The 22,976-nt window shown below is 37.7% G+C and overlaps 1 protein-coding gene across 1 annotated transcript in view; it reads left to right on the top strand.

Moving 5' to 3' along the window:
* ITGB3BP (integrin subunit beta 3 binding protein) overlaps window positions 1-22,976 on the top strand; it is an 83,197-nt gene that overhangs the window by 50,470 nt on the left and 9,751 nt on the right. The window contains exon 5 of the mRNA XM_007464300.1: window positions 4,429-4,498. Coding sequence (XP_007464362.1) covers window positions 4,429-4,498 — 70 coding nt within the window. The remainder of the gene's footprint in view (window positions 1-4,428; window positions 4,499-22,976) is intronic.

The following is a 22,976-nucleotide window of genomic DNA, read 5'->3' as shown; positions in this document are numbered from 1 at the left end:
TGGCACACAGCACAGGCTTAGTTGCTCCACAGCATGTGGAATCTTTCCAGACCAGGGCTTGAACCCATGTCCACTGCATTGGCAGGTGGATTCTTAACCACTGTGCCACCAGGGAAGCCCTGTTTCTGGGTATTTTTTGATTCCTCTTTGATTTCTTCAGTGATCTCTTGGTTGTTTAGTAGCATATTGTTTAGCCTCCATGTGTTTGTATTTTTTACCACTTTTTTCCTGTACTTGATATCTAGTCTCATAGCATTGTGGTCGGAAAACATACTTGATATGATTTCAGTTTTCTTAAATTTACCAAGGCTTGATTTGTGACCCAAGATATCATCTATCCTGGAGAATGTTTCATGAGCACTTGAGAAGAAAGTGTATTCTGTTGGTTTTGGATGGAATGTCCTATAAATATAAATAAAGTCCATCTTGTTTACTGTGTCATTTAAAGCTTGTGTTTCCTTATTTATTTTCATTTTGGATGATCTGTCCATTGGTGAAAGTGGGGTGTTAAAGTCCCCTAGTATGATTGTGTTACTGTCAATTTCCCCTTCTATGGCTGTTATCATTTGCCTTGTGTATTGAGGTGCTCCTATGTTGGGTGCATAAGTATTTACAATTGTTATATCTTCTTCGTGGATTGATCCCTTGATCATTATGTAGTGTCCTTCTTTGTCTCTGGTAATAGTCTTTATTTTAAAGTCTATTTTGTCTGATATGAGAATTGCTATTCCAGCTTTCTTTTGATTTCCATTTGCATGGAATATCTTTTTCCGTTCCCTCACTTTCAATCTGTATGTGTCCCTAGGTCTGAAGTGGGTCTCTTGTAGACAGCATGTATACAGGTCTTGTTTTTGTATCCATTCAGCCAGTCTGTGTCTTTTGGTTGGAGCATTTAATCCATATACATTTATGGTAATTATCAATAAGTATGTTCCTATTACCATTTTCTTAATTGTTTTGGGTTTGTTATTGTAGGTCTTTTCCTTCTCTTGTGTTTCCTGCCTAGAGAAGTTCTTTTAGCATTTGTTGTAAAGCTGGTTTGCTGGTGCTGAATTCTCTTAGCTTTTGCTTGTCTGTAAAGTTTTAATTTATCCATCAAATCTGAGATCCTTGCTGGGTAGCATAATCTTGCTTGTAGGTTTTTCCCTTCCATCACTTTAAATATGTCCTCCCACTCCCTTCTGGCTTGTAGAGTTTCTCCTGGAAGATCAGCTGTTAACCTTATGGGGATTCCCTTGTATGTTATTTGTTGCTTTTCCCTTGCTACTTTTAATAGTTTTTCTTTGTATTTAATTTTTGTTTTGTTTTGTTTTGTTTTTGCGCTCCGGGGGCCTCTCACTGTTGTGGCCTCTCCCGTTGCAGAGCACAGGCTCCGGATGCGCAGGCTCAGCGGCCATGGCTCACGGTCCTAGCCGCTCCACGGCATGTGGGATCTTCCTGGACCGGGGCATGAACCCGCATCCCCTGCATCGGCAGGCGGACTATCAACCACTGCGCCACCAGGGAAGCCCTGTATTTAATTTTTGATAGCTTAATTAATAGGTGTCTTGGTGTGTTTCTCCTTGGATTTATCCTCTATGGGACTCTCTGTGCTTCATGGACTTGATTGACTATTTCCTTTCCCATATTAGGGAAGTTTTCAACTATAATCTCTTCAAGTATTTTCTCAGTCCCTTTCTTTTTCTCTTCTTCTTCTGGGACCCCTAGAATTCGAATGTTGGTACGTTTAATGTTGTCCCAGAGGTCTCTGACACTATCCTCAATTCTTTTCATTTTTTTTCTTTATTCTGCTCTGCAGTAGTTATTTCCACTATTTTATCTTCCAGGTCACTTATCCATTCTTCTGCCTCAGTTATTCTGCTATTGATTCCTTCTAGAGAATTTTTAATTTCATTTATTGTGTTGTTCATCATTGTTTGTTTGCTCTTTAGTTCTTCTAGGTCCTTGTTAAACGTTTCTTATATTTTCTCCATTCTATTTCCAAGCTTTTGGGTCATCTTTACTATCATTACTCTGGATTCTTTTTCAGGTAGACTGCCTATTTCCTCTTCATTTGTTTGGTCTGGTGGGTTTTTACCTTGCTCCTTCATCTCCTGTGTATTTATTTCTCTGTCTTCTCATTTTGCTTAACTTACTGTGTTTGGGGTCTCCATTTTGCAGGCTTCAGGTTCTTAGTTCCCATTGTTTTTGGTGTCTGCCCCCAGTGGGTAAGGTTGGTTCAGTGGGTTATGTAGGTTTCCTGGTGGAGGGGACTGGTGCCTGTGTTCTGGTGGATGAGGCTGGATCTTGTCTTTCTGGTGAGCAGGACTGCATCCAGTCCTCCTTGCAGTATCTGTGAACTTATTTATGAGTTTAGGCAGCCTCTCTGCTAATGCGTGGGGTTGTGTTCCTGTCTTGCTAGTTGTTTGGCATGGGGTGTCCAGCACTGTAGCTTGCTGGTCATTGAGTGGAGCTGGGCCTTAGTATTGAGATCGAGATCTCTGGGAGAGCTCTCGCCGATTGATATTATGTGTGGCTGGGAGGTCTCTGGTGGTCCAATGTCCTGAACTCAGCTCCCCCACCTCAGGGCTCAGGCCTGACACCTGGCCAGAGCACCAAGACCCTGTCAGCTACATATCTCAGAAGAAAAGGGAGAAAAAAAAGAAAGGAAGGAAAAATAATTTTTTAATAAAATAAAATAAAGTTATTAAAATTAAAAATTTTTTTAATTATTAAAATAAGAAAGGTAATTAAAAAAAGAGCAGCAAAATCAGTAAACAAATCTACCAAGGATAACAAGTGCTAAAAACTAAGATAAACATAAAAATCAGAAACTAGTCAGTCACATACAGCAAACCCCAAGTCTGTAGTTGCTTCCAAAGTCCACTGCCTCAATTTTGGGATGATTTGTTGTCTATTCAGGTATTCCACAGATGCAGGGTACATCAAGTTGATTGTGGAGATTTAACCCGCTGCTCCTGAGGCTACACAGAGAAATTTCCCTTTCTCTTCTTTGTTCGCACAGCTCCTAGGGTTCAGCTTTGGATTTGGCCCTGCCTCTGCATGTATGTTGCCCTCTGGCATCTGTTCTTTGCCCAGAAAGGAGGGGGTTAAAGGAGCAGCTGATTCGGGGGCTCTGGCTCACTCAGGCTGTGGGGAGGGAAGGGTACAGAATGTGTGGTGAGCCTGCAGTGTCAGAGGCCAGCATGACACTGCAACAGCCCGAGGCATGCCGTGTGTTCTCCTGGAGAAGTTGTCCCTGGATCACAGGACCCTGGCAGTGGAGGGCTGCACAGGCTCCCTGGGGCATGGGTGTGGATATTGACCTGTGCTTGCACACAGGATTCTTGGTGACTACAGCAGCAGCGTTAGTGTTTCATGCCTGTCCCTGGTGTCCGGGCTGATAGCCGTGGCTTGCACCTGTCTCTGAAGTTCATTTAGTCAGTGCTCTGAATCTCCTCTCCTCGTGCACCCCGAAACAATGGTCTTTTGACTCTTAGGCAGTTCCAGACTTTTCCTGGACTCGCAGCTAGCTGTGGTGCACTAGCCCCCTTCAGGCTGTGTTCACACAGCCAACCCCAGTCCTCTCCCTGGGATCTGACCTCGGAAGCCGAAGCCAAAGCTCCCGGCCCCGCCCGCCCCGGCGGGTGAGCACACAAGCCTCTCGGGCTGGTGAGTGCCGGTCGGCGCCGATCCTCTGTGCGGGAATCTCTCCGCTTTGCCCTCCGCACCCCCGTTGCTGCGCTCTCCTCCGCGGCTTCGAAGCTCCCCCCCGGCACGCCCCGTCTCCGCCCGCGAAGGGGCTTCCTAGTGAGTGGAAACCTTTCCTCCTTCACAGCTCCCTCCCAGAGGTGCAGGTCCCGTCCCTATCCTTTTGTCTCTGTTTATTCTTTTTTCTTTTGCCCTACCCAGGTACATGGGGAATTTCTTGCCTTTTGGGAAACTTGAGGTCTTCTGCCAGCGTTCAGTAGGTGTTCTGTAGGAGTTGTTCCACGTGTAGATGTATTTCTGATGTATTTGTGGGTAGAAAGATGATCTCCATGTCTTACTCCTCTACCATCTTGGAAGTCCCTCCTCATTAAAATATTTGATGAAAAACTAATGTATTTTAAACTAATTATATCATCAAAGTGGGTTTATCTAGTTTTTCTTTTTAATATACTAAGCCCCAGTGGAAATTTTATTCAAAAGATTATTTCTTCTATATAATGTGATCATGAATAAAACATTAGGAGACTGGCAAATTAAAAAAAAAACTACCTATTGAAAAGTTATCCACAATAGTGAAAAAATTTTCTTGTAACAAATTTCAGGATACTTTTTCTTTACCTACTCTTCTTTCATTTGTCAGTGCTTTTATTTTCTATTGAAAAGTTGGTGATTTAAATACTATTTAAAATTTGACACTTTTTGCCTTAACTTTACATTCTTTTTATTGCACACATATAGGAAAGAGGAAAAACTGGAATCACTTCAGTATAACCGAAAGAAAGGAATCTACTACAGAAGACAATGATGAGTAAGTTTGTTGTTGCTGAAATAATATACTCGTGTGTCTTAAAAGAAAAAGGTCATATTTGTTAAAGTGACAGTTTAAGATAAATCATTTCTTTGCAGAAATGAATAGTTTATACCTGAGTAGAAGTATTTTTTCTTAAGTAAAATATTTATGATGTGTTTTGCCATGTTCATATGATGGTGATATATAATACCTTTATTTTAATACCCATTTAGCCCAGTTTCCCCAGCCTATGCTTAAGAGACTAGCTTAGGGTAAAACTGAGGGAAACACCCTCTTTGGATTTACATCGATGGACAAGTAATACATTGTCTTGGAACATAATTCCTGGTTCAAGAGCTAGGAACACAGTGAAGCCAGAAAAGTAAGAAATCTAGAGGAACCTAGAAAGCTTATTGGCCATCAATTATTTTCATATTGACCTGTCAAGGGTGCCTTGAATGAAGTCATTATGTGTAAAACGCTACTGCCTATGTATTCTGGGAAGAATATTTATATCTATCCACTGAGGCTGGAAAAATTGAAATAAGCAGAACAGGGGGTTCAAGTTTTAAAGTACTTCATATGTTCAGCTCATTTACCTTTCCAGCTGTGTGCACACATCTTGTGTGTGCCATACAATATGATGGATGGGTAAAGATGAAGAAAATGAAACATCTACCCATTGGGAGCTTATGGTCTCATGTTGTAAGTTAATATATCTACTCTAACTTAGAAATGGGTTGTAGGTTATGTTTCTAAATGTTATTTATTTATTTATTTAAATTGAAGTATAGTTGATTTACAATGTTGTGTTAGTTTCAGGTGTACAGCAAAGCAATTCAATTTTATATACATATATATATGTGTGTGTATATGTATATATATATATATATGTTATTACAACCTATAGGTTATTACAAGATATTGAATATAGTTCCCTGTGCTATACAGTAGACCCTTGTTGTTTATCTATTTTATATTGAGTAATTGGAATCTGTTAATCCCAAACTGCTAATTTATCCCTCCCTTCCCCCCACTTTTCCCTTGGTAACCATAAGTTTGTTTTCTATGTCTGTGAGTCTGTTTCTGTTTTGTAAGCCAGTTCATTTGTATCATGTTTTTTTAGATTCCACATATAAGTGATATCATATGATATTTGTATTTCTCTGTCTGACTTACTTTACTTAGTATCATCTCTAGGTCCTTTCATGTTGCTGCAAATGGCATTATTTCATTCTTTTTATGGCTGAGTAATATCCCATTGTGTATATACACCACACCTCGTTTATCCATTCATCTGTCAATGGACATTTAGGTTGCTTTGGTGTCTTGGCTATTGTAAATAGCACTGCAATGAACATTGGGGCACATGTATCCTTTCAAACCATGTTTTTATCTGTATATCTGTCCAGGAGTGGGATTGCTAGATCATATGGTAGCTCTATTTTTAGTTTTTTAAGGAACCTGCATACTGTTCTCCATAGCAGCTGTACCACTTTACATTCCCACCAACAGTGTAGGAGGGTTCCCTTTTCTCCACACCCTCTCCAGCATTTATTATTTGTAGACTTTCTGATGATGGCCATTCTGACCGGTGTGAGGTGATTTCTCATTGTAGTTTTGATGTGCATTTCTCTAGTATTTAGCGATGTTGAGCATCTTTTCATGTGCCTCTTCGTCGTCTGTATGTCTTCTTTGGAGAAATGTCTGTTTAAGTCTTCTGCCCATTTTTTAATTGGGTTGTTTGTTTTTTTGTTATTGAGCCACATGAGCTCTTTGTAAATTTTGGAGACTAATCCCTTGTTGGTCGCATTGTTTGCAAATATTTTCTCCCATTCTGTGGGTTGTCTTTTCGTATTGCTTATGGTTTTCTTTGCTGTGCAAAAGCTTTTAGGTTTAATTAGGTCCCATTTGTTTAATTTAGTTTTTATTACCATTACACTAGGAGTCAGCTTGAAAAAGATATTGCTGCGATTTATGTCAAAGAGTGTTCTGCCTGTGTTTTCCTCTGTGAGTTTTATAGTATCCAGTCTTACATTTAGATCTTTAATACATTTTAGTTTTGTATATGGTGTTAGAGAATGTCCTAATTTCATCTTTTTACATGTAGTTGTTCGGTTTTCTCATCACCACTCATTGAAGAGACTGTCTTTTCTCCATTGTATATTGTTGCCTCCTTTGTTGTAGATTAATTGATCATAAGTGTGTGAGTTTATTTCTGGTCTCCTGTTCCATTGATCTATGTGTCTGTTTTTGTGCCAGTACTATACTGTTTTGATGACTGTAGCTTTGCAGTATAGCCTGAAGTCAGGAAGCGTGATTCCTCCAGCTCCATTCTTTCCCAGGATTGTTTTGGCTCTTCAGGGTCTTTTGTGTTTCCATACAAATTTTTAAATTACTTGTTCTAGTTCTGTGAAAAACGCTATTGGTAATTTGATAGGAATTACTCTGAATCTGTAGACTTCCTTGGGTAGTATGGTCATTTTAGCAATCCAGGTGTACGGTATGTTGTTTCTGTTTGTGTCATCTTCAGTTTCTTTCATCAGGGTCTTATTGTTTTTGGAGTACAGGTCTTTTTCCTCCTTTGGTAGGTTTATTCCTAGGTATTTTATTCTGTTGGATATGCTGGTAAATGGGATTGTTTAATGTCTCTTTCGTTGTTAGTGTATAGAAATGCAACAAATTTCTGTATATTAATTTTGTATCCTGCAACTTTACCAATTTATTGATGAGCTCTAGTAGTTTTATGGTGGCATCTTTAGGATTTTCTAGGTATAGTATCATGTCATCTGTAAACAGTGACAGTTTTACTTTTTTTACTTCATTTCCAATTTGGATTACTTTTATTTGTTTTTCTTCTCTGATTGCTGTGGCTAGGACTTCCAAAACTATGTTGAATAAAAGTGGCAAGAGAGGGCATCCTTGTCTTTTTCCTGGTCTTAGAGGAAATGCTTCCAGCTTTTCACTGTTGAGTATGATATTAGCTGTGGGTTTAGCTGTGGGTTTAGCTGTGGGTTTGTCATATATGGCCTGTATTATGTTGAGGTATATTCCCTCTACGCCCACTTTCTGGAGAGTTTTTATCATAAATGGATGTTGAATTTTATCAAAGCTTTTTCTGCATCTATTGAGATGATCACATGCTTTTTATTATTCATTTGTTAATGTGGTGTTTCATGTTGATTGATTTGCTGATATTGAAAAATCCTTGCATCTCTGGGATAAATTCCACTTGCTCATGATGTATGATCCTTTTAATGTATCATTGGATTTGGTTTGCTCATATTTTGTTGAAGATTTTTACATGTGTGTATTGGCATGTAATTTTCTTTTTTTGTGATATGTTGTCTGGTTTTGGTATCAGAGTTACATTGACTTCATAGAATGAGTTCAGAAGTGTTCCTTCCTCTGCAATTTTTTGAATGGTTTTAAAAGGGTCAGTTTTAACTCTTGTCCAGATGTTTGGTAGAATTTGCCTATGAAGCCATCTGATCCTGGACTTTTGTATTTTGGTAGTTTTTAAATTACTGTTTCAATTTCAGTAGTTGTGATTGGTCTGTTCATATTTTCTGTTTCTTTCTGGTTCAGTCTTGGGTCTGAGTGTTTTTTAAATCATTTGAGTGAACCTTAGAATGCATTTTCCATACAAATTGTGTTGTTATTTGTGGTTATAACCTCAAGTCAGGGCTACAAGTCTATTTTTTTCATAATGTAGGTGAAGTATAGTATTAATCAGTAGTAGTCTAGATAAAAAGATATGGAGAGTGCCACTTAGCATACAGTAGGGACAAAGGGAAGAGTTTTCTCAAAGAGGTCTCCTTCTTTGACAGCTTCATCTATCACCTGTACCCCTTTATCTGTTTTTATAGCTGCTTTCCCTAGCCATACTCCCCCCAGTTCCAAATATTTTCATGTGCCCTATCCCACAGATAGTTTTGTTGTCAATTACCATTCCTCCTTCCTCTAACCAAAGTTCCAATTTCCTTGGTGAAACCAATCTCAACTAGATATTAAGTGAGAAGCATTATTTTTTTGTTTAACTCATTTAATATATTTTAAAAGAGACAGTAGATGTACATAATAAAAACTCAAACTGTACAAAGGGATATATAGAAAGCAAGTGGCAAGTAACAATTTTTGAATCACATATAATCTTGTATTTGAAAGCAGTTACCTGCTAAACCAAATTAATCTCTGATACAGTTGTATGAAGTATAACAAACTTAGAAGTAAAAGTAGACAGGCAATGAGAAAATATTTTTGGACAGTAGTGATACCATGTAAGCAAACCAGACTTACCGGTTGCTTTCCCCTGAATCAGCTCCACTTAAGCTATCCTAAGTTTTCATAGTGTTTTACCTTTTTTCTTCTGAACCCATCAATCTGCTTACAGCTTGACATTTTTTTTAAACTTTTTATTTTATATTGGAGTATAGTTGATTAACAATGTTGTGTTAGTACAACAAAGTGATTCAGTTATACATATACACAGTAGCTCCCATAGCAGTGAGCTTTCAAGTAGCAAGGGAGGAGCAAGAACCTTTGTTATGGGTCACTTAGGAATTTGCCAATATTTATTTAATTTCCCTCAATATTTGTTTCTAAAGATCCCTGTTATTTATGTATATCACTCCATGACTTGGTGTTAGAATTAATGAATTTAAGTACAAGCCAAGATATCTTACAATATATAAAAATTATGTGTTTCTGATTGTTTTTTCCACCCATCATAAAATTACTCAGACCTAGTCAATAGAGCTGTTTTATTAGCTTTAGTAATAAGCTCTTTATTTATTCCATTTGTTTAGATTTGTTTTATTATTTTGTAAAACCATTCCAAAGACTTGGATTTTTTAAAACCTGAAATTAAACTGAACATTTTGTATTTTTAGATCAATTTTAAATGATTATAACATTTTATGTTTTGTTTTGGCAATTGCATTAGGTTGTGGTTTTCCAGAGAAACAGAAGCAACAGCAAATGTACATACATATAGTAATGTAATAATAACAATAAAAATTTATTACTGATGTAATAACAATTAATAATAGATTAATAATGAATTATATATACAATTACCTATATAGATAGATTTATTATGAGGAATTGACTCATGCAATTATGGAGGCTAAGTCCTACCATGTACCATCAGCAAGCTGGAGATCCAGGAAAGCCAGTGGTATAATTTCAGTCCAAGACTAAAGGCCTGATGACCAGGGAAGCCAATGGTGTAAATCTCAGTTCAAGGGCAGAAGAGCAATATCCCAGCTAATGCAGGCAGGCAGGGAACCCATCCTCCCTTCCTCTGCTTTTTCTTCTATTCAGACCCTCAGTGGATTGAATGATGCCCACCCACATTGGGGAAGGCAATTTACTGAGCCAGTATTACTAAGATGGTTGCATAGCAGTGATTTTCTAACCCCATCATTCTTTCTGTTAGCTGGCCTTTTTGAAAGTCATGAGTTCATAGTGATATAGTGTCTTTCCTTGCCTTCCCCCTTTCCATATTTGCACTCCTTTTCAAACAGTAGACCTCTGGCTTCTATTAGTAGCAGTCCATTTGCACACTTGCTTATTCCTACAGTATACACAAAATGGTTTCAAAATTCCTGCACTGCTAAAAACAAACCTGCAAAAGCATTTTTGTTTGCATTCTTTTTTGTCTTTAGTTTGAAGGTATATAGTCAAATTACTGTGTTCAGAACTACTTGGATTAGTTCTCCATATGAAGAATTAGTCAGTCATTTGAAGTAGTTAGGTTAGCTTGTTGATGTTTATATGCAATTTTGATATTTTTTTCTCATCCTTTTTTATTTTTGTTTTTTGACTATGTAAAACAACTGATATGGTTCCAAAAGTCAAAACTTTACAAAAAAGTATACATAGAGTTGTGTTACTATTCCCTGCTGCATTCCTTCTGTGTAGTCCCTATAAGTAACCAAATTAATTAGTTTCTGGTTTACCTTTCATATGTTTATTTTTATAAAATTAAGCCGTTTCATTTATTTTATCTCATTTCTCTTCTTATACAAAGATGGCATACAATTTATACTCTTTCATACTTCGCTCTTTCCACTTACAAATATGTCCTGAAATCACTGCCTGTTAATCGACTTGGCAAGTTTTAAATGTAAGAATTCTCCAGCAGGAAAATATAGTTCCATGTTTTAGGTAAATTTTTTTTCCCCAGAAAACAAGCAATTAGTGACATGTCAATAAAGCTCAATATGTCAATAAAGTTTGTTTATAAATTAAACAAACACCTACACATTAATATTTCATGTGAACTTCCATATTCTTTATTCTCTAAAAGGAAAATATATAATTCACTGCCATTGGTTTTTCTTCCTCTTTGCAATTTTTTGCTGCTGCTGGCACTGCTACAAAAAATGCAGTAATGGTGACTGTCCTTCTATAAAGTTTGTTTTCATATAATTGTAGGTTTGTCATTTTGAGAAGTAAAACATAGATCATGTGTACCCTTTTCCCACTTTCCTGACATGATAACATCTTCCAAAGCTATAGTACAATATCAGAACAAGGAAATTGACATTGATACAATGCACCCAAATCTTTATTCAGTTTTCTAAATTTTACAATACATATTCATTTGTATATGTGTGTATATGTTCTATGCAATTTTATCACATATGTAGGTTCATGTATCCACCACCACAGTCAAGATACAGAATAGTCCTGTCACCACAAGGATCCCTCCTGCTGTATAAAGTGTATTTTTAATCACTGGTTTATTCTCTTATAGGCAGAAGAGTAACTTTTATTTATATACTAATCCAAATAAGACCTTTTTAAAAGTAATGTTATGCCAGAAATGGGTTTTGTTTTTTGTTTTTTATCTATACAATTTAATTGTGACAAGTAACCACATTTCAGAATTCTAATTTTCTCTTTACTGTATTTTAAGTATTTAATCAAAGAACAAGAATACTGACTTATGGATCATTTTCTGCTTAAATGAGGGTCTCTGGGGGTAAGTTAGTTGAAAATGTTTATCAAAAGCTTAGGATGAAGATATAGTTATGCCTATATTCTGTAGGTGATCAAAGACTAAGAGGGAAACCAGTATTTACTTTTATTTTCAACTGTTTAAAATTCTTGAAAGGAAAGAATGAAAACTTTCCTCCAAACATCAGTAACAAGACAAGCATGCTCACTTTCACCACTGGTGTTCAATATTTTACTGAAAATTCTAGCCAGAGCAATTAGACAAGAAAAAGAATGAAAAGGCATCCAACTGGAAAAGAAGAAATAAAACTGTCTCTATTTGCAGATGACATGATCCTATAGAGAGAGATTCCCGAAGAATGCACAAGAAACTGCTAGTATTAATAAAGAAATTCAGCAAAATTACAGGGTATATGATCAACACACAAAAACCAATTGTGTTTCTATACACCTGCAGTAAACAATTTGAAAAGGAAATGAAGGAGGCAATTCTATTTACAGTAGCATTTAAAAGAATAAAATACCTAGGAATAAATTTAACCAAAGAGGTGAAAGACTTGTACACTTGAAACTGTAAAGTATTGCTGAGAGAAATTAAAGAAGACCTAAATAAATGGAAAGACAGCCTGTGTTCATGGGCAGAAGATTTAATTTGTTAAGATGTCAATACCTCTACCCAAAGTGATCTACAGATTCAGTGTAATGCCTATCAAAATTCTACACCATGTACAAAAAATTATTCAGTCTTAAAAAGCAATGAGGTTCTGATACATGCTACAAACACAATGAACCTTGAAAGCATATGGTAAGTGAAATAAGCCAAATGCAAAAGGACAAACATTATACAATTCCAATTATATGCAATATCTAGAATAGACAACTTCAAAGAGACAGAAAGTAGATCAGAGATTACCAGAAGCTAAAGATTATTGCTTAATGTTACAGAGTTTCTGTTTGTGGTAATAGAATAGTTTTGAAAGTAGATAGTAGTGATGGTTGTACGATGTTGTGAATGTAACTAGTACCACTGAATTGTACACTTTAAAATGGTGAAAATGGCAAATCTTATATATATTTTGCCACAATAAGAAAAAAATTTTTCCATTAAAAACCAGCTACAGGTACTACTTGAATATGCATTGCCTGGCAAGAGAGCAGAGTAGAAGGATGTGAACTCACGCCTTCTTACAAAAACATCAAAATCACAACTAACTGCTGAACAACCATCAAAAAAAATGCTGGAACCTACCAAAAAAGATACCGTACATCCAAAGACAAAGAATATGCCACAACAAGATGGTAGGAAGGGCACAATCATGATAAAATCAAATTCTAAACCTTCCTGGTGGGCGACCCGCAAACTGGAAAATAATTATACCACAGAAGTTTTCCCACAGGAGTGGAAGTCCTGAGCCCCACGTCAGGCTTCCCAGCCTGGGGGTCTGGCAACGGGAGGAGAATCCGGCATTGAAGACCAGTGGGGCTTGATCGCAGGAATTCCACAGGACTGGGGGAAACAGAAATTCCACTCTTGGAGGGCACACATAAGGTCTTATGCACCAGGAGCCAGGGGAAAAAAGCAGTAACCTCATAAGAGACTGGGCCAGACCTACCTGCTAGTGTTGGAGTGTCTCCCGCCAAGGCGGGGGGTGGCTGTAGCTCACTGCAGGGACAAAGACACTGGCAGCAGCAGTTCTGGCAAGTACTTATTACCATGCACCCTCCTGGAGGTCGCCATTTCCTCCTCAAGACCTAGCCCCACCCAACAGCCCATAGGCTCTAGTGCTAGGACACATCAGGCCAAACGACCAACAGGGCAGGAACGTAGCCCCACCCGTCATCAGTCAGGCTGCTTAAAGTCTTCCTGAGCACGGCCCTGCCCTCAAGAGGGCAAGAACCAATAAACCTACCTGAGGAGACAAAAGACATGTAGTCTGAAAGCTATAAGAAGCTGATGAAAGAAATCAAAGGTGCCATAAACAAATGGAAATATATACCACGTACTTGAATTGGAAGAATTAATATGATATTGTCAAAATGATTATACTATCCAAGGCAATCTACAGATTCAGTGCAATCCCTATCAAATTACCAATAGCATTTTTCACAGAACTAGAACAAAAAAATCTTAAAATTCAATTCTGTCTTCCAGGTCACTTATCCGTTCTTCTGCCTCAGTTATTCTGCTATTGATTCCCTCTGTGTAGTTTTTTTTTTTTTGCGGTACTTGGGCCTCTCACTGTCGTGGCCTCTCCCGTTGCGGAGCACAGGCTCCGGACGCGCAGGCCCAGCGGCCATGGCTCACGGGCCCAGCCGCTCCACGGCATGTGGGATCCTCCTGGACCGGGGCACGAACCCGCGCCCCCCACATCAGCAGGCGGACTCTCAACTACTGCGCCACCAGGGAAGCCCCAAAGCAAACTTGATAAAGAAAAACAGAGCTGGAGGAATCAGTCTCCCTGACTTCAGACTATACTACACAGGTACAGTCATCAAAGCAGTATAGTACTAGCACAAAAAAAGAAATATAGGTCAATGGAACAGGATAGAAAGCCCAGAAATAAACCCACACACCTAAAGTTGATTAATCTATGACAGAGGAGGCAAAACTATACAATGGAGGAAAGATAGTCTCTTCAATAAATGGTGCTGGGAAAACTGGACAGCAACATATAAAAAAATGAAATTAGGACATTCTCCAACACCATATACAAAAATAAACTCAAAAAGGATTAAAGACCTAAATGTAAGACTGGGTACTATAAAACTCATAGAGGAAAACATAGGCAGAACACTCTTTGACATAAATCGCAGTAATATCTTTCTTGAGCTGACTCCTAGTGTAATGGAAATAAAAACTAAAGTAAACAAATGGAACCTAATTAAACCTAAAAGCATTTGCACAGCAAAGGAAACCATAGACAATACGAAAAGACAACCCACAGAATGGGAGAAAATATTTGCAAACAATGCGACCAACAAGGGATTAGTCTCCAAAATTTACAAAGAGCTCATGTGGCTCAATAACAAAAAAACAACCCAATCAAAAAATGGGCAGAAGACCGAAATAGACATTTCTTCAAAGAAGACAACAGATGACCAAGAGACACATGAAAAGATGCTCAACATCGCTAAATACTAGAGAAATGCACATCAAAACTACAATGAGAAATCACCTCACACCGGTCAGAATGGCCATCATCAGAAAGTCTACAAATAATAAATGCTGGAGAGGGTGTGGAGAAAAGGGAACCCTCCTACACTGTTGGTGGGAATGTAAAGTGGTACAGCTGCTATGGAGAACAATATAGAGGTTCCTTAAAAAACTAAAAATAGAGCTACCATATGATCTAGCAATCCCACTCCTGGGCATATATCCAGAGAAGAACATGGTTTGAAAGGATACATGCGCCCCAGTGTTCATTGCAGTGCTATTTACAATAGCCAAGACATGGAAGCAACTTAAATGTCTATTGACAGATGAATGGATAAAGTAGGTGTGGTGCATATATAAAATGAAATATTACTCAGCCATTAAAAAGAATGAAATAATGCCATTTGCAGCAACATGGGTGGACCTGGAGATTATCATACTAAGTGAAGTAAGTCAGACAGAGAAAGACAAGTATCATATGAAATTGCTGATATGCAGAAACTAAAAAAAATGATATAAATGAACTTATTTATAAAACAGAAACAGACTCACAGAGTACTTATGGTTACCAGGGCGGAAGGGTAGGAGGGAGGGATAGATTGGGAATTTGAGATTGACATGTACACACTGCTATATTTAAAATGGATAACCTTGGTCAGCTAATCTATGACAGAGGAGGCAAGGATATACAATGGAGAAAAGACAGTCTCTTCAGTAAGTGGTGCTGGGAAAACTGGACAGCTACATGTAAAAGAATAAAATTAGAACACTCCCTAACACCATACACAAAAATAAAATCAAAATGGATTAGAGAACTAAATGTAAGACCAGACACTACAAAACTCTTAGAGGAAAATATAGGAAGAACACTCTTTGACATAAATCACAGCAAGATATTTTTGGATCCACCTCCTAGAGTAATGGAAATAAAAACAAAAATAAACAAATGGGACCTAATGAAACTTCAAAGCTTTTGCACAGCAAAGGAAACCATAAACAAGATGAAAAGACAACCCTCAGAATGGGAGAAAATATTTGCAATCGAATCAACAGACAAAGGATTAATCTTCAAAATATATAAACAGCTCATGCAGCTCAATATTAAAAAAACACACAACCCAGTCCAAAAATGGGCAGAAGACCTAAATAGACATTTCTCCAAAGAAGACAGCACATGAAAAGCGGCTCAACATCACTAATTATTAGAGAGATGCAAATCAAAACTACAGTGAGGGGCTTCCCTGGTGGTGCAGTGGTTGAGAGTCCACCTGCTGATGCGGGGGACACAGGTTCGTGCCCCGGTCTGGGAGGATCCCACGTGCTGCAGAGCGGCTGGGCCCGTGAGCCATGGCCGCTGAGCCTGCACGTCCGGAGCCTGTGCTCCGCAACGGGAGAGGCCACATCAGTGAGAGGCCCACGTACCGAAAAAAAAAAAAAAAAATCTACAGTGAGGTAGGCTTCCCTGGTGGTGCAATGGTTAAGAATCCACCTGCCAATGCAGGGGACATGGGTTCGAGCCCTAGTATGGGAAGATCCCACATGCTGTGGAGCAACTAAGCCCAGGCGCCACAACTCCTGAGCCTGCACTCTAGAGCCCGCAAGCCACAACTACTGAAGCCCGCACGCCTAGAGCCTGTGCTCCGCAACAAGAGAAGCCACCACAACGAGAAGCCCGTGCACGGCAACAAAGAGTAGTCCCCACTCGCCGCAACTAGAGAAAACCCACACACAGCAACAAAGACCCAAAGCAACCAAAAATAAATTAAATAAATAAATAAATTTATAAAAAACAATCAAAACTACAATGAGGTATCACCTCACACCAGTTAGAATGGGCATCATCAGAAAATCTACAAACAACAAATGCTGGAGAGGGTGTGGAGAAAAGGGAACCCTCTTGCACTGTTGGTGGGAATGTAAATTGATACAGCCACTATGAAGAACAGTGTGGAGGTTCCTTTAAAAACTAAAAATAGAATTACCATATGATCCAGCAATCCCACTACTGGGCATATACCCAGAGAAAGCCATAATTCTAAAAGACACATGCACCCCAATGTTTATTGCAGCACTGTTTACAATAGCCAGGTCATGGAAGCAACCTAAATGCCCATTGACAAACGAATGGATAAAGATGTTGTGGTACATATATACAATGGAATATTACTCAGCCATAAAAAGGAATGAAATTGGGTCATTTGTTGAGATGTGGATGGATCTAGAGACCGTCATACAGAGTGAAGTAAGTCGGAAAGAGAAAAACAAATATCGTATATTAGCTCATATATGTGGAACCTAGAAAAATGGTACAGGTGAATTGGTTTGCAGGGCAGAAATTGAGACACAGATGTAGAGAACAAATGTATGGATGCCAAGGGGGGAAGCGACGGGGGTGGGGGTGGGGGTATGATGAATTGGGCAATTGGGATTGACATGTATACACTGATGTGTATAAAATGGATGACTAATAAGAATCTGCTGTACAAAAAAATAAATAAAATAAATTTCAAAAATTAAAAATAAATAAAATAAAATAGATAACCCACCAGGACCTACTGTATAGCACAGGGAACTCTGCTCAGTATTCTGTAATAACCTAAATGGGAAAAGAATTTGAAAAAGAATAGATGCATGTGTATGTATAACTGAATCACTTTGCTGTAAACCTGAAACTAACACAACATTGTTAATCAACTATACTCCAAAATAAAATTTAAAAAGAGAAAAACAGCTACAGGAACAGCTAAAGAAAACCTCCCTGAGAAAGCTTTTGCGAATATAATGGAATAAATAGACCTAAATACAGAAAAAAATTCTTTTGACAAGAAATGTCCAATTTTTTATATTGTCCAGATTTTTTCTTTAACCAGTCTTTCTTCAGAGAAAAATGCCATTAATTAATTTTGATGTGCATAAGAATCTCCTTGAAAAACGTATTTTTAGGCCCCATCTAGTGATATTCTTGATTAGTAGATCTTGAATGCAGCCTGGTTTTTAAAAAGTTGTATCTTTACCAGTCTCACCAAGGAATTTTGATGCCAGTGGTGAGTTACGCTTTGGGAAATATTATTATAAACATAGGTCAGAAACACCTAAGTTCAGCATCTTTTCATGTGTCAGTTGGACATCTGTGTCTTGTTTGAAAAAATGTCTATTCAGCTTCTCTGCTCATTTTTTAATCAGTTTTTTGTTGTTGTTGAGTTATATACGTTCTTTATATATTTTGGATATTAACCCCTTATTGAATATATGAGTTGCAAATATCTTCTCCCATTCAGTAGGTTGCATTTTCATTTTGTTGATGGTTTCCTTTGGTGTGCAGAAGCTTTTTAGTTTGATGTAGTCCCATTGATGTATTTTTGCTTTTGTTTCCCTTGCCAGAGAAGATATATCTAGAAAGATATTGCTAAGACTGATGTCAAAGGAGTATACTGTCTAATACACGGTTGGTGGGAATGTAAATTGGTATAGCCACTTTGGAAAACAGTATGGCGATTCCTCAAAAAATTAAGAATAGGACTATCATAGGATCCAGTTATCCCATTTCTGAGTATTTAACCAAAGAATACAAAAATACTAGTTCAAAAAAATATATGCACCCTTATGTTCATTACAGCATTATTTTACAGTAGCCAAGTTATAGAAATAACTTAAGTGCCCATTAGTGGATGAATGGATAAAGAAGATGTGGCATAGCATATATATACAATGGAATATTACTCAGCCATAAAATAAAAAGATGAAGTCTTGCCATTTGTGATAACATGGATGGACCTTGAGGGTATATGGTAAGTGAAATAAGTCAGAGAAAGACAAATACAACATGATTTCACTCATATGTGGAATATAAAAAACAGAGAAACAAAGAAACAGAATAAATGAACTAAACAAAACAAACATGTAGATCCAGAGAACAGAGTAGTGGTTACCAGAAGGGAGGGGACAGAGGGAGGGCAAAATGGGTAAAGGGGATCAACTGTATGGTGACAAATGGAAACTAAATTTTTGGTGGTAAGCATACTGTAGTGTATACAGAAGTGGAAGTATAAGGTTGTACACATGAAACATAATTTTATAAACCAATATTACCTCAAAATAAAGAGAAAAAAAACACCTGGGTTCAAGTCCTGACTGTGCTCCTTATTGTGTACCCTTGAATAATTAAATAATTTATTTGTCCTTCAGTTTCCATACCAATAAAATGGAGATAATATTTACCACAGAGAGTTGTTTTTTGTTGTTGTTGTTGTTTTTGTTTTATTTACTTTTATTTATTTATTTTTGGCTTTGTTGGGTCTTTGTTGCTACGCGTGGGCTTTCTCTAGTTACGGTGAGCAGGGACTCTTCATTGCAGTTCGCGGGCTTCTCATTGCAGTGGCTTCTCTTGTGGAGCAGGGGCTCTAGGCGTGCCAACTTCAGTAGTTGTGGCTTGTGGACTCTATAGTTGTGGCTTGTGGGCTCTAGAGCACAGGCTCAGTAGTTGTGGTGCACGGGATTAGTTGCTCCGCGGCATGTGGGATCTTCCCAGACCAGAGTTCGAACCCATGTCCTCTGCATTGGCATGTGGATTCTTAACCACTGCACCACCAGGGAAGTCCCCAGAGAGTTGTTTTAAAGATTAAACAGGATACAGCTTGTAAAGTAATAAATACAATGCCTTGTATTTGGAAAGAGCTCAAAAAATGTTAGCAATATATTTCATTTTTATAATCCAGCTATCATCATCCAAAATAATTTAGATTAATAGAGTTAGGTAAATAGAGGTTCAGTGATAGATTAACCTTTTTCTGTATAAGACATTTTTTTAACATCTTTATTGGAGTATAATTGCTTTACAATGGTGTGTTAGTTTCTGCTTTATAACAAAGTGAATCAGCCATACATATATCCCCACGTCTCCTCCCTCTTGCGTCTCCCTCCCTCCCTATCCCATCCCTCTAGGTGGTCACAAAGCACCCACCTGATCTCCCTGTGCTATGCAGCTGCTTCCCACTAGTTATCTATTTTACATTTGGTAGTGTATACATAGTATTGTGAGGATGAAGAAAATCTTGTTCATTAAACTTATTGTGGCAATCGTTTAATTATGTAGGAAGGTCAAATCATTATGCTATACGCCTTATATAGTGCTGCATGTCAGTTATATCTCAATAAAACTGAAAGAAAAATTCAAATAAATTTTAAAAAAAGAAAATCTTGAGGATTTTATCCCTGTTATGTACATGCAGCTCTCACGTTTCTTGAGATTTTATAAAAATACAGTCTCTTATGGGTAGTGACTTTCAGATAGGTTTTTAGTAATGGAATTAATTAAGAGTTCACTTGTGGCCTTTGAGAGTATAGTGTTAGTAGAGGAGTAAGGCAGAAATCTGAATATTTGAATTTAATTTCAGGATGGAGGAAGTGGAGATTGATCTAGACCATTATTTTGAGCAATGGTTTGTAAAAGAGAGAATATTAAGTAAAAGGAGAGTTAAAAGCATCAGGGGCCTAGCAAAATCATATATGTATTTGTAATATTGACCATCAGTAGTGCTGTAAGTTTTCTCTAGCACTCACAGCTTGGGCCAGGAATGAAGAAAACAAATAGGTAGGAAATCCAGGATTACATATTAGACACCCATGTGTATGGCAGAAGGTTAAGGGACTGAGAAAATTTTCTTTTTCTTCAAGTTTTTTCCAGCTTAATTGAAGTATAATTGGCAAATAAAATATATATATTTAAAGTATATAAAGTGATGATTTGATATATGTGTACCTTGTGAAATAATTTTGACAGTAAGGTTAATTAACATATTTACCATCTCACATAGTTACCTTGTTTTCTTGGTGGTGAGAATGCTTAAGATCTGCTCTTCTTATCAATTTGAAGTATACAATATAGTATTTTTATAGTTACCGTGCTGTACATGAGATCCCCAGAACTTATTCATCTTATAAATGAAGACTTGTACACTCTGACCTGCATCTCTGTTTCCCCCACCCAGCTTTCTCAGTGATATAACAAACATGAACTATGAAGTCTATGATTAGAAGGACGTAAAAGAAAGAAAAAAATAAAAGATGAGCATATTTTACTTGGATCTAGGAATGGATGTTTAATGGACTAGGTCTTTTTTATTTTATTCATTGATCCATCAAATAATATCTACCATACTACAGACACCATGCTAGGTAACTTGGTTTATAACGTAAACAAGTAGAGACTGTCCTTGCCTTCATGGAACTTACAATCTGGTGAGGAAGACAGATGCCAAACAATTGGAAGTTACAGAATGGGGGAAATCAGGATCTTTAAAGACCATTATGGCTTTTAGACGTTTCTCCTCTTCTCTCACTACACCCACAGTGCCTGCACAGTTAATACAGTAGGCACCATGGGTCTCATGCTAGGGAATCTTGAAGACATTAGTGGGCTCCTTTCCTATCTCCTTTGCCTCCCTTCTTCCACATCTAGAATGGCACAGCAACAGCTGACTTAATGCTTGCTAACCACCTGTATCAGCAATTTTTAGTCAGACCCACCAATTCAATGATAGTTTCTCCTTATTCTTTTAGTTCTCCCCTCAGAATATATCTGAGGAACTTTATGGAGAAAAGGAAAATGATGAAGCTAAATTTGAAGGTAAGAATGGAAAATAATTGAAAGCAGTCAAGATGGGGAAAAAAACAGAATTGGAGCAGAATGATAGTTTTGAAAGTTACATTACATATGACTTGCTTGAAACTGAAGAAATTTCTGTGGAAGAAATGTAAAGTATAATTAATGGATACATCCCTCTATGGATTTTATGTGGTCGAAGCATCTAATTTCACTCGTTCTTCAGAATAATAAGACTTCCTCTTTGAGGAAAATGAGAGAACTCTGAATTTCACAGTGAGACTTTTCTAGGCAAATTGGAAAAGGCACCAAAAACCCTGAATTTTTGGCATGTGGCTTTCTCAAGAGAAAAAGAGATATTCATAGTGAACGTACCATAAGAATCTGCCCTGACGTAAGGCAGTCTGGCAAAAACATGTCAAAACGTGAACAACTTTCTGTTGTGCAGGAGCAACTGGATCATAGTTTCTTTTTAAAAGTATCTTAGAGGACTAACCCAGACACTTAAAAAATACCCATTGGTAAAAAAAAAGATGATGCTACACTTTTACTCTACTGACAAACAAAAAAAGATTCATTCAAGGAGGACCAAGATTTCAGATTTCTCAAGTTGTACTACACTGGCCTTTGGCCATAATATAGGATGTGATCAAATCTTACAAGGATGCCATGAAGCTGGCAGCAGTCACTAGATATCGGGATGCAGTACCCATCAACATCTGCATAGCTTGCAATGGTCATTATAAGATGAAGGATTTGATCCAATTTAGTCCAGCCAGAGGTAAATCTGTTTAAGAAAGGAGTAGTGTTCTATAAAATATGAATGGCACCTACTGATGACACTTTCACTCACCAACTTGAAAGAGGGAGCAACAATAACTTGGAAATTTTGTAACAAATGTATTCTGCAGGCAGGAATAAAAGATAGTTGGTTTTCAGAAATAAGTAAATTAGTGAAGGGACATCGAGATGATATTAAAGCAAACAGTGATGCTGTCTTAAGGCAACAAAGTACAGTTTGAACCATCCATTGAAAATATAGAAAATGCTATTAGCAGCAAGAAAAATCCAGTCTCCAGCACAAATGGGATTAAATATAAAAATTGCCATTTTGTCTAGGATGAAGACAGTGGCAACCATTCTTCTCCCAAAAGCTGCTCAGCGAGTAGTTTATCTCCAAAGATTATGAAGCCTTGTCCACTGAGTCAGAAGATGTAGAAATGGAGAACACACTTCCTGAATTTCTCAAAATTTAACAGTTGGATGACAGTTTTAAAACCATTCTGTGAATTTGGTTGCAACCGAGATGGGAAAAGGAGTTGATTTCACCTAGGAAGAAGTAAAAGGAGGAGGAAGAGGAAAGGAAAGGAAATTAAAATAAAAATTACAAGAGTGATGGAGTGTCCACTACTCTACTTGGTCCTGCAGTGGAGGCAAGTTTCCCTGCAAAAGTAGCTTAGGCATGTGAAGAATATCTTGATACTCAGAGAGTTGATACTCAGTCCAAAAACTCCAAGGTTACAAACAGTTTGCTTAGCTGCTGGATAACTATCTTAACTTGGGAGAGAGATTTACTAATAGGATTGTTGGGGATGCTACATAGCACAGCTCCTGGGGGCACCATTCACATCTTACTCTATCTGAACAGAGCTCCTTTGAGTCATTCAAGATGGCAATCCTGCAGGACCCAACCCTTCCCACACAATTCCCTGAGGGTAGACAGGGAACAGCATCAGTTCCTTAAGGTATGATAAGATAGTGTGGAGAGGCTCTGC

This window comes from Lipotes vexillifer, unplaced genomic scaffold (genome assembly GCF_000442215.2).
Source record: "Lipotes vexillifer unplaced genomic scaffold, Lipotes_vexillifer_v1.1 scaffold47, whole genome shotgun sequence".
NCBI lineage: Eukaryota > Metazoa > Chordata > Mammalia > Artiodactyla > Lipotidae > Lipotes > Lipotes vexillifer.
This window is presented reverse-complemented; position numbering and strand designations above follow the sequence as displayed.